We start from the raw sequence: 11,156 nt of genomic DNA, 5'->3' as shown, positions 1-11,156 counted from the left end.
CAACATGTTACTGGGCCCCACAGCAAATTAATTGTAGGGCCCCCAATATATGTAGAGGTTGATCTGTTTTAACAATATATGTTGAGATTACTCATTAATTAGGGCCTCATGGGACCCTGTATACCTCCTGGGCACTCCTGCAGCCGCAGGGTCTGCTTCCTCTGTAGTTACGCCCGCACCCCCTCAGCGCCCCCCGGCAGCGCCGCACGGCACTGAAATCAACCCGGCAGCGCGCCGTACATACTGCGCATCGCGCACCAGGGCCCGCCCCCCTCTAGGAACGCTGCTGCAGAGATCCTCTATCACGCAAGCCACTCATACATCCCTTAGGATGGAGTCCTTGGGGCAAATTCACTAAGTGCCGGAAATGCGCTAGATACGGCTTCGCCACACTTCGCCAGGCATAGTTTCGCCAGGACTGCTCAAATTCACTAAAATCCGAAGTTGCGCCCAGGGAGGCTAAAGGTAGCGAAGTTGCGCTAGCGTTAATTTGTCAAGGAAAGCGAAGTTACGCTAGCGATGCCTAATTTGCATACTGCGCCAAGTTAAAGTACATGTGCCCACTGTATAGTTTAGGTGCCATATGTTAGGAAATGTAGGGGGGAAAGAGGGTACCCCCAAAAAAACTTTACGATCTTTTTCAGCCTCTCACCCTTAAAAAAGTAAAAGACGCCAGCGTTTTTTTGGACGTAGAAAAAATTTCAACTTTTTTTGAAGCGAGTCCTTTCTACTCTATTGCACTTCGTCTGGTCTGAGGTGGCGAAGTAAAGTCTGTCGCAAGAGGTAACGTTCACGAAAATCCGCAAGTTAGTGAATTAGCGTAGTTACGTCCCTTCACCAGAGCGCAACTTTGCCTGGTGTAAGGGTGCGAAGTAGCGCTAGAGTAGGTCCACTTCGCCAGTGAATTTACGCCAGCACCCGTTAGTAAATCATCGAAGTGGCAAAATGACCTCACGCTGGCGAATAGTCGCTAGCGTTAGCCCCTTCACCTTTGGTAAATTTGCCCCCTAGTGAGAAGGGGAACCATTCATAAATATATTTACTGAGAAAACTGTTGGTATGTTCAATACTTATTTTCCCTGCTGTATCTAGAGTTGCCACCTTTTCTGGAAAAAAATACCGGCCTTCCTATATATTTATCTTTTTTCCCTATTAATAACATTGGGATCAACCATCATTTTTACTGGCCAGGCCTTTAAAATAACGGCCAGATGGCAAGCCTAGCTGTATCTATGGAATCTATGCAACTAACACACATTTTTCAGGAGCAATCCTTGTGTGGCTCCTCTCATGCAATCACCCTCAGTTTCAACCCACTCACCTGTTCCTGTTGAATAGGGCCTGAATTTCTTCAAACCCCTCCATTGGAATTAGGGTTGCCACCTTTTCTGGAAAAAAATTCCGACCTTCCAATATCTTTTTTCCTTATTAATAACATTGGGATCAGCCATCATTTTTACCAGCCAGGCCGGTAAAATACCAGTTAGTTGGCAACCCTAACTGGAATTCACTAAAATAAATGCCTTTAGTAGCTGTGTCCTTTATTATTATTTTTTATTGTTTTTTGAAGGGTTGCCACCTTGGTGATTCAGTGGTACTAGTTAAAGGGGTGGTTCACATTTAAGTTAACTTTTAAGAGCACATTTACTATTGGTCGAATATCGAGGGTTAATTAACCCTCGATATTCGACCCTCAAAGTAAAATCCTTCGACTTCGAATATCGAAGTCGAAGGATTTACCGCAAATGCTTCGAGTGAACGATCGAAGAAAAAATCCTTCGATCAAAGGATTTTCCTTTGATCAAAAAAAGCTTAGAAAGCTTATGGGGACCTTCCCCATAGGCTAACATTGGTGCTCGGTAGGTTTTAGGTGGCAAAGTAGGTGGTCAAAGTTTTTTTTAAAGAGATAGTACTTCGACTATCGAATGGTCGAATAGTCGAACGATTTTTAGTTCGAATCTTTCGATTCGAAGTCAAAGTTGCCAATTCAATGGTCGAAGTAGCCAAAAAAATATTTCGAAATTCGAAGTATTTTTCATTCTAATCCTTCACTCGAGCTAAGTAAATGTGCCCCTTAGTATGTTATACAGTGGCCAACTATAAGCAACTTTTCAATTAGCCTTCATTCATCAATTTTTATTGGATAGGTTTTTAATTATTTGCCTTCTTCTTTTGACTCTTTCCAGCTTTCAAATGGGGGTTGCTAGGTGTGTGGTTGCTAGGTGCATTTAGACCCTAGCAACCAGATTGCCAGAATTTCAAACTGGAGAGCTGCAGAATAAAAAGCCAAATAACTGAAAAAGTACAAATAATAAAAAAAGAAAACCAATTGCAAATTGTCCCAGAATATCACTCTCTACATCTAGGGTTGCCACCTGGCCAGTTTTTTACCGGCCTGATCGGTAAAAATGATGCTTGACACCAACGTTATTGATAGGAAAAAAATCTGAATATATAGGAAGGCCAGTATTTTTTTCCAAAAAACGTGGCAACCCTATCTACATCATACTAATCCCTTACAGTACTAGTTAATTACAACCAGCAGGGTGAACAAAATGAGGGTATAGAGCAGCAAATGCATTACCTCACAAACATGGTTTAAATAAATGTTTTTATTGCAAAATAACGCCAACCAATCCCATACGCTTGTGAACTAAGGCGGTAATTACATTTAAGCAAACAACCAATAATAGAGCGAGGCTTTCCCGCGTGCTGTAGGCCCCACTTAGCAACCAGCAAAACCCATAGCAACCGTACCAGAGCTGACGCTACAAATATCCATCCAATCGGGGCTAGGATAATCTCCCAGCCTCGGCCAATCACTTTATTGTTTAATGATTGGCGTGTCCGCGCCGCCAACCAAGACTGCAACTCCGAAACACGAACCACCATTCAGAGAAACGAGGAGGCGGGCGCTAATAGCTTATCGGGATCTGCTGATTGGACGCTTCTGTGGTCACCGGAAGTGTGGAAAGTTAGGAGGAGGATAAGCATTGAGGAGCTACGGAGACACGATTGCGGATTATCTAGCGGGAAATAGGTATAAACATATAATGCGTTACATTAGAGTTCTGTATAATGTGAAAGCTGATGTCTCTATCCTTCCGTTGTGTTGTTCCCATAGTCCTGGTGCAGCTGTGTTATTCGCACACGTCGGCGCCACGTTATTCACCAGCGAATCGTGTTACAAAACTTTATCCAGGTCTCGACTGAAAATCAGAATAGGCCCTGGAATTTCAGCTCCACAGAAGCCCAATACAATGTGACTGACGGTGGCATCTTACAGCAGCCCCCAGAATCCGCCAGTGTGGTCTCTGGCATACAATACCCAGCATGCATTGCTGTCACTTGCTTGTGTGTGGAGCATGCTGGGAGATGTAGGCTAATTAGATTATAGGGAATCTTTGACTGTGGGGGGTTATTATGTGAGGGAAGGTTTCCCCTGCTGGTAAATACAGTGTAGCCATTACATACAAGTCATACAGGAACCTCCATCTGTTGTGTAGGAATAATGAGAGTCTCCAGATATAGAAGGGACCGAGTAGACTGTTCTTTCACTTGTAGGCCTGGAGGAGGGCACAGATTGTTACAAATTGTCTGGGTTGGTTATATGACTTAAAGGGGTTAACTGTTAGTATGATGTAGAGAGGGATAGTCTGAGACAATTTGCAATTGGTTTTCATTTTTTAATATTTGTGGTTTTTGAGTTATTTAGCTTTTTATTCAACAGCTCTTGAATTTACACGTTGAGCAATCTGGTTGCTAGGGGGGGAATTACCTTGGCAACCATTCATTAATTTTAATAAGAGACTGGAGTATGACTAGGAGAGGACCTTACTGGAAAGTTGAGTAATAAAAACTAACAATAACAATACATTTGTAGCCTTAGGGTCGGGGAGATAAGTCGCCAGACGACAAATCTCTTCTTCTTAGGGGCGACTAATCTCCCCGATCTGCCTTCCGCTGCCTAAAATGGAAATCGCCTGTGGGCAGGCACTCAGAACTCTTAGTTTTCCGAAGTTTTCTCGTGAGGCAATTACGGGCGATTTAGGGAAAACAAAGGGCTCAGAGTGCCTGCTCCCAGGCGATTTTCATTTTAGCCGGCAGAAGGCAGATTGGGGAGATTAGTCGCCTCTTCTTCGAGGAGATTTGTCGCCTGGCAACTACGGATGCACCGAATCCACTGTTTTGGATTCGGCCGAACCCCCAAATTCTTCTGTGGAATACCGAACCGAATCTCAACCCTTATTTGCATATGCAAATCAGGGGTGGGAAGTGGAACGCATTTTTTACTTCCTTGTTTTCTGATAAAAAATCACACAATTTCCCTCCCGCCCCTAATTTGCATATGCGGATTCGGTTCAGCCAAATCCTGCTGAAAAAGGCCGAATCCCAAACTGAATCCTGGATTCGGTGCATCCCTACTGGCAACTAATCTCCCCGAATCTGCTTGTGTGCCCCGCCCCTTACAGAGCATTTGTTTTTTAGGTGGGGTCAGCGACGCCCATTTGAAAGCAGGAAAGAGTCAGAAGAAAAAGGCAAATAATTATACAACTATAAAAAATAAATAATGATCAATTGAAAAGTTGCTTACAATTGACCATTTTATAACATACTAAAAGTCGAAGGGGTTGTTCACCTTTTAGTTAACTTTTAGCGATATTCAGAGACAATTTGCAATTGGTTTTTATTATTTGTGGTTTTTGAATTATTTAGCTTTTTATTCAGCTCTCCAGTTTGCAATTTCAGCCATCTGGTTGCTAGGGTCCAGATTACCCTAGCAACCATGCGTTGATTTGAAGGAGAATGTGAAATATTAATAGTGGAGGGTCGGAACAGAAAGATGAGTAATAAAAAGTAGCAATAACAATAAATGTGTAGCTTTAGAGAGGATTTGTTTTTCGAGGGGGTCAGAGACCCCCTTTTGAAAGCTGGAAAGAGTCAGGAGAAGAAGGCAAATAATTCATAAACTATATAAAAAAAAAATAATGAAAACCAATTGATAAGTTGCTTAGGATTGGCCATTCTATAACATAGTAAAAGTTAACCTGAAGGTTAACCACCCCTTTAAAACAAATACATGGAGATTCAACCCTTGCCTTGTTCTTGTTTGCCAGTCATTTGCTAAAGGAGGTATTGGCATATGTTGTTTTCCGATCTGAGGGTTATAGTCGGTTGTAACGCCTTCATACGTTTCTAGGTGGTCAAGCTGTAATGCACAAGTGCCAGTACTTTACTAATACAAGGTCTACTTTTTGTGATGTTGTCCCATTATGATCTACATCCATAAAAGCATTGTTAGCTTTCTGTAACATGGAAAATATTGCTTAAATATTGATTTATGAGAAACTTAATACTGTGTATTTAAACATCTATTTCTTGTGTAGCTAGGGTTGGCACCTGGCCACTATTGGCTGGTAAAAATGATGGCTGATCCCAATTTTATTAATAGGGGGAAAAAAGATAAAAAAGGTGGCAACCCTCTATGTAACCTTAACATAATAAATATCTGGAATAAAAAGTATGAAACAGGAGGGTGATTAAGGGTAGATCAACAAAAACTTTTTCGGTCCGATCCAACGCACTTTGACAGAACGCAGGCGTCGAGTCGGATGCACCGGAAATAAGGTAAGAGAAAAAAATGTTGGACGACTTCATCCGACATTTCTTTCTCTTAAAGGGATACTGTCACGGGAAAAGGTGTTTTTTTTTTTTCCGCCAAAATGCGGAATAGTGCTGCTCCATCAGAATTCTGCACTTAATCCATTTTTCAAAAGAGCAAACAGTTTTTTTTATATTCAATTTTGAAATCTGACATGGGGCTAGACATATTGTCAGTTTCCCAGCTGCCCCCAGTCATGTGACTTGTGCTCTGATAAACTTCAGTCACTCTTTACTGCTGTACTGCAAGTTGGAGTGATATCGCCCCTCCCTTTCCCCTCCCAGCAGCCAAACAAAAGAACAATGGGAAGGTAAACAGATTGCAACTCCCTAAAGGTGGCCATACACGGGCTGATAAAAGCTGCCGACAGACTGTGTCGGCAGCTTATTGGCCCGTGTATGGGGGCCCCCAACGGGCTTCCCCGATCGAGATCTGGCCGAAAGTCGGCCAGATCTCGATCGGATGGGACAGAAAATCCCGTCGGATCGCGGCCGCATCTGTTCGTGATGCGGTCCCGCGATCCGACCGCCCGTTTACCGAATGCTAGGATCCGATCGTTGGGCCCTAGGGCCCACGATCGGATCTGCCCAATATTGCCCACCTCAAGGTGGGCATATCGGAGGGAGATCTGCTCGTTTGGCGACATCGCCAAACGAGCGGATCTATCCATGTATGGCCACCTTAACACAAGATAACAGCTGCCTGGTAGATCTAAGAACAAGACTCAATAGTAAAAGCCAAGTCCCACTGAGTCTGATTCAGTTACATTGAGTAGGAGAAATAACAGCCTGCCAGAAAGTAGTTTCATCCTAAAGTGCTGGGAAATTGACAATATGCCTAACCCCATGTCAGATTTCAAAATTAAATATAAAAAAATCAGTTTGCTCTTTTGAGAATTAGATATCAGTGCAGAATTCTGCTGTAGCAGCACTATTAACTGCGCTTTGAAAAAAACATGTTTTCCCATGACAGTATCCCTTTAACTTATTTCTTGACGTCTGCGTTTTGTCTGAGCCTGTCTGATGGAATCACCAACTAAAGGTCTACTGGTAGATGCCGATCTACATTTTGGTCACCACTGCTGTAATGGGTCAGACTAGAGACCTGCGTGGGTTCATTTTGTTAGACCTGTACCTGACCCATCCCGGTGACCCACAACCATCAAACTTCCCCCACTAAACTACTACTTAACCGACCCCAAATAGCCCAACTTACCCTCCAAACCGGGTGCCCAGCATAACCAGAAGTAACATTACTTTGGCCAACAAGTGACATCATCCCGGCAGCAAAAATGCAGGAAAACGGGAAAAAAACTCCTGGGACCACAGGGGATGGTGGGAGGGATCCAGCCCGCACTGTTGCCGGGTTACCCACAGACTGCCCGCATGGCCGGGGAATCTTGAGACTTTATACCCTAAAAAACTTTGTGGGTACCCGACCCCGGCGCAGGACTTTAGGTCATACTGTTTGGCCAATCTCTGTCCATGTTGAGCAACTTTAGTGCTCTCGCATTCTTACTTAAAGTGGACCTGTCACCCAGACACACAAATCTGTATAATAAAAGTCCTTTTCAAATTAAACATGAAATCCATTTTTTTCATTAAAGCATTCATAGCTGTTTTAAGCTCTATTAAAAATCTCCGCTGTAAATCAAATATTGTCTGTCCCTCCTCTATGCCTTAGTTGATTACTTTCACTTTCCATTCAGCCCTTTCCTACATGTCACTGCTCTCCACACATTCCCCCATTCTCTTCACTGTTTAATTGTGTAGCCAGGGCATGGGGATGGACATCAGGTCCCCCATTCTGGTGCACAAACAAGATTCTGAGATGATACAAGGCTTGTCTTAATAAGTGTCCTCAATATGGCTCCTGCCTGCTTGTTATAATTATGAATTCCCAGACTGAAGGAAACCAGATTCAAATAATTTATATAGTGTAATTAAAGTTCCGATTTTTTTTTTTTTTTATATTTAATTTTGAAATCTGACATGGGGCTAGACATATTGGCAGTTTCCCAGCTTCCCCCAGACTTGTGCTCTGATAAACTTCAGTCACTCTTTACTGCTGTGCTGCAAGTGATATCACCCCCTCCCTTTCCCCCCCAGCAGCCCATCAGTAGAACAACGGGAAGGTAACCAGATAACAGCTCCCTAACACAAGATAACAGCTGCCTGGTAGATCTAAGAACAACACTCAATAGTAAAAGCCAAGTCCCACTGATACCCATTCAGTTACATTGAGTAGGAGAGATAACAGCCTGCCAGAAAGTAGTTCCATCCTAAAGGCACAAGTCACATGACTGGGGGCAGCTGGGAAACTGACAATATGTCTAGCCCCATGTCAGATTTCAAAATTTAAATTTTCCCCCCCAGCAGCCCATCAGTAGAACAACGGGAAGGTAACCAGATAACAGCTCCCTAACACAAGATAACAGCTGCCTGGTAGATCTAAGAACAACACTCAATAGTAAAAGCCAAGTCCCACTGATACCCATTCAGTTACATTGAGTAGGAGAGATAACAGCCTGCCAGAAAGTAGTTCCATCCTAAAGGCACAAGTCACATGACTGGGGGCAGCTGGGAAACTGACAATATGTCTAGCCCCATGTCAGATTTCAAAATTTAATATTAAAAAATCTGTCCGTGCTTTTCAGTGCAGAATTCTGCTGGATTTGCACTATTAACTGATGAGTTTTGAAAAAACATGTTTTCCCATGACAGTATCCCATTAAGGAACTTCTTTTCTTAACCCAAACAGGTGGCTCTGAATTGTCTTGTGTGTGGAATGCCATGATTTCAGTCAATCTTCTGACAATAAGATTTTCACAGAGGTCGGAGGGTGTATTTTGGCCCAAATCCGTTGGTGGGCCATAGGAATGATTACAAAATTGTATACCTGACAGGTCTGTTTGTTTTTTGTTTACTTAGTTTTGATTCACACCTAGAATCCATAGGCAGAGATGGGACGCAGGAAGTCAAAGAGAAAGCCTCCACCCAAGAAGAAGATGACCGGGAACCTTGACACCCAGTTCACATGTCCATTCTGTAACCACGAGAAGTCGTGTGATGTTAAAATGTAAGTAAAGCTGTCTAATATCACCATGTGATTATGCTTTGGTCAAAGCTCACTCTGTGTTTTATGTTTTCTTACCCTTTGTACAACAATAGACAAAGTGACCGTCAGGAATTGGACTGTTAGATGGTTTAGCCTGGATAGTCTTATAGAAAGGGGAAGCACCCCTCTGAGTTGTAAATAGTCTTCTCTAGCTAGCGAAATCCATGTGACACTTTTTTTTTTTTTCCTCTTCTTTCTTGCATGCAGGGATCGAGCACGTAACACAGGGGTCATTTCGTGTACGGTATGCCTGGAGGAGTTCCAAACTCCAATAACCTGTATCCTATCACTGGACTTGTTTCTTTTATCTGACACGTTTGTTGTCACTTCAGCCGTAAAGTGGTAGATGAAAGTACAGCGTAACTAGTGGTACTCCTTTTTCTCTATCTACACATCACTATTGGCTTGCCCTTTAAATTCTGTTTGCATAAAACGCTATTCCCTAACCAGTACTGCCACTAATTATGTGTTGGTTAACTATATATATATATATATATATATATATATATATAATATCTATATATATATATCTATATATATATATATCTATATATATATCTATATATATATCTATATATATATATCTATATATATATCTATATATATATCTCTATATATATCTATATATATATATATCTATATATATCTATATATATATCTATATATATCTATATATATATATATATCTATATCTATATATCTATATATATCTATATCTATATATATCTATATATCTATATATCTATCTATATATCTATATATATATCTATATATCTATATATATATCTATATATATATCTATATCTATATATCTATATCTATATATCTATATATATATCTATATATATATCTATATATATATATCTATATATATATCTATATATATCTCTCTCTTCTCTCTCTTCTCTCTCTTCTCTCTCTTCTCTCTCTTCTCTCTCTTCTCTCTCTTCTCTCTCTTCTCTCTCTTCTCTCTCTTCTCTCTCTTCTCTCTCTTCTCTCTCTTCTCTCTCTCTCCCTCTCCCTCCCCCCCCCCCAGCACTCTCGAAAAAGGAATTAATTTGCATGGGTGCAGAAACAACAAAATATCTTCAACTGTAAAAAGATCCACACTCACAGGTCTTATCGAGAAAAATAAATAATTTAGTAGTTACATAGGACTACAGTTGTGTGTGTGTGTGTGTATATATATAAACACTAAGTAATTTTTTGCTTTTCTACACAAGACCCATGAGTGCGGACTTTTTCTTTATTTGAATATATATAATATTTGAATATATATAATTTTATATATGAAAATAATATTTTATATATGAAACGTTGAATAAACACCATTTTTTTCATCACAAGACCTATGGATGCGGTGCGGACTCTTGCTGTTTTGCGATAGATATAAATAGATTTTAATGTCTGCCTTTAATGTATTCCTTAACCCCAATGATCAGATCTTTCTGAGGCTGTAGATGTTTACAGCGACTGGATTGATGCCTGTGAAGCTGCTAACCAGTAGAAGGACTCCTTTGTAGCTGCCACCTAGCCCAGCATCTTTGTGGCTGCCAGCGTTTATCCTTGCGCACACCTCGTGAAAGGTGGACTCCAGCCATTGGGGGAATATGGAATTGGCCAGCACCAACCCTGCATTTTGACCCCATTGGATCACAGCTGCTGAAACAAGTCATATATATATATATATATATATATATATATATATATATATATATATATATATAATATATATATATATATATATATATAGATCTTTAACAATGGAAATATTTGTAAAGTCTATACAAACACTCGTTTGTTTGCCCACCCCCTGTTTATTTTGAAAGACATTTTGTGTGTACTAGCAGAACAGTTTTTGCCAAATTATACAGCAAGGCAGCTCCCCTCCTCTATGTTTAAATGCAAATTTCCAGACGAGGCATGTCCTATCCATTTATAAATACAGTATATTTTAATTGGAAGGTAGTGCCTAACGGCAATAGACATAGGGCTCTGTTTTTCAGAATTCTGAGGGAGTGTTTTCCATTAGAAAAGGTTAGCGTGTTTGTGTGAATACACTAATGAATTCTCTACAACCAGGGCAAAATTAATGGACTGTGACACCTTCTTGTTAAAGGCGGGTAGATATTAAGTGATAAATCTGCCTGAAAACAGTTTAATTCATTGTCATTGGCTTCTGGGCTATTAGTGTTTTCAGTAGATCGGACACATTGATGCCTAAGAAGGATGACAACCCATTTCAGAGCTCATAAATATAGTGTTTAATATTATATACTGGTTTTAAAACATTAAAATCAAGTTATTGTCCACTCTCCCTCTCATCAATGTGTCTCTCTCTACATGCAGGCTTTGTGTCGGTCAATGTTTTTTGTAA

At 40.8% G+C, this 11,156-nt stretch overlaps 1 protein-coding gene across 2 annotated transcripts in view; it reads left to right on the top strand.

The window, feature by feature from the left end:
• Nucleotides 1-2,884: 2,884 nt before the first annotated feature.
• The window catches only part of elof1.S (ELF1 homolog, elongation factor 1 S homeolog), an 8,772-nt gene continuing 500 nt past the window's right edge, over nt 2,885-11,156 (top strand). Inside the window, exons 1-4 of one of the 2 annotated variants that reach the window (XM_041585046.1) lie at nt 2,885-3,040; nt 8,610-8,740; nt 8,987-9,057; nt 10,222-11,156. The exon at nt 10,222-11,156 is cut by the window's right edge and continues 500 nt beyond it. In XM_041585046.1, the coding sequence (XP_041440980.1) occupies nt 8,625-8,740; nt 8,987-9,057; nt 10,222-10,286 (252 nt within the window). In that variant the 5' untranslated portion in view covers nt 2,885-3,040; nt 8,610-8,624 and the 3' untranslated portion in view covers nt 10,287-11,156. 2 annotated transcript variants of the gene reach the window in all.

The sequence above is a fragment of the Xenopus laevis genome, chromosome 3L (genome assembly GCF_017654675.1).
Source record: "Xenopus laevis strain J_2021 chromosome 3L, Xenopus_laevis_v10.1, whole genome shotgun sequence".
Taxonomy (NCBI): domain Eukaryota; kingdom Metazoa; phylum Chordata; class Amphibia; order Anura; family Pipidae; genus Xenopus; species Xenopus laevis.
The sequence above is the reverse complement of the archived record's forward strand: the minus strand, read 5'-3'. Positions and strand labels throughout refer to the sequence as shown.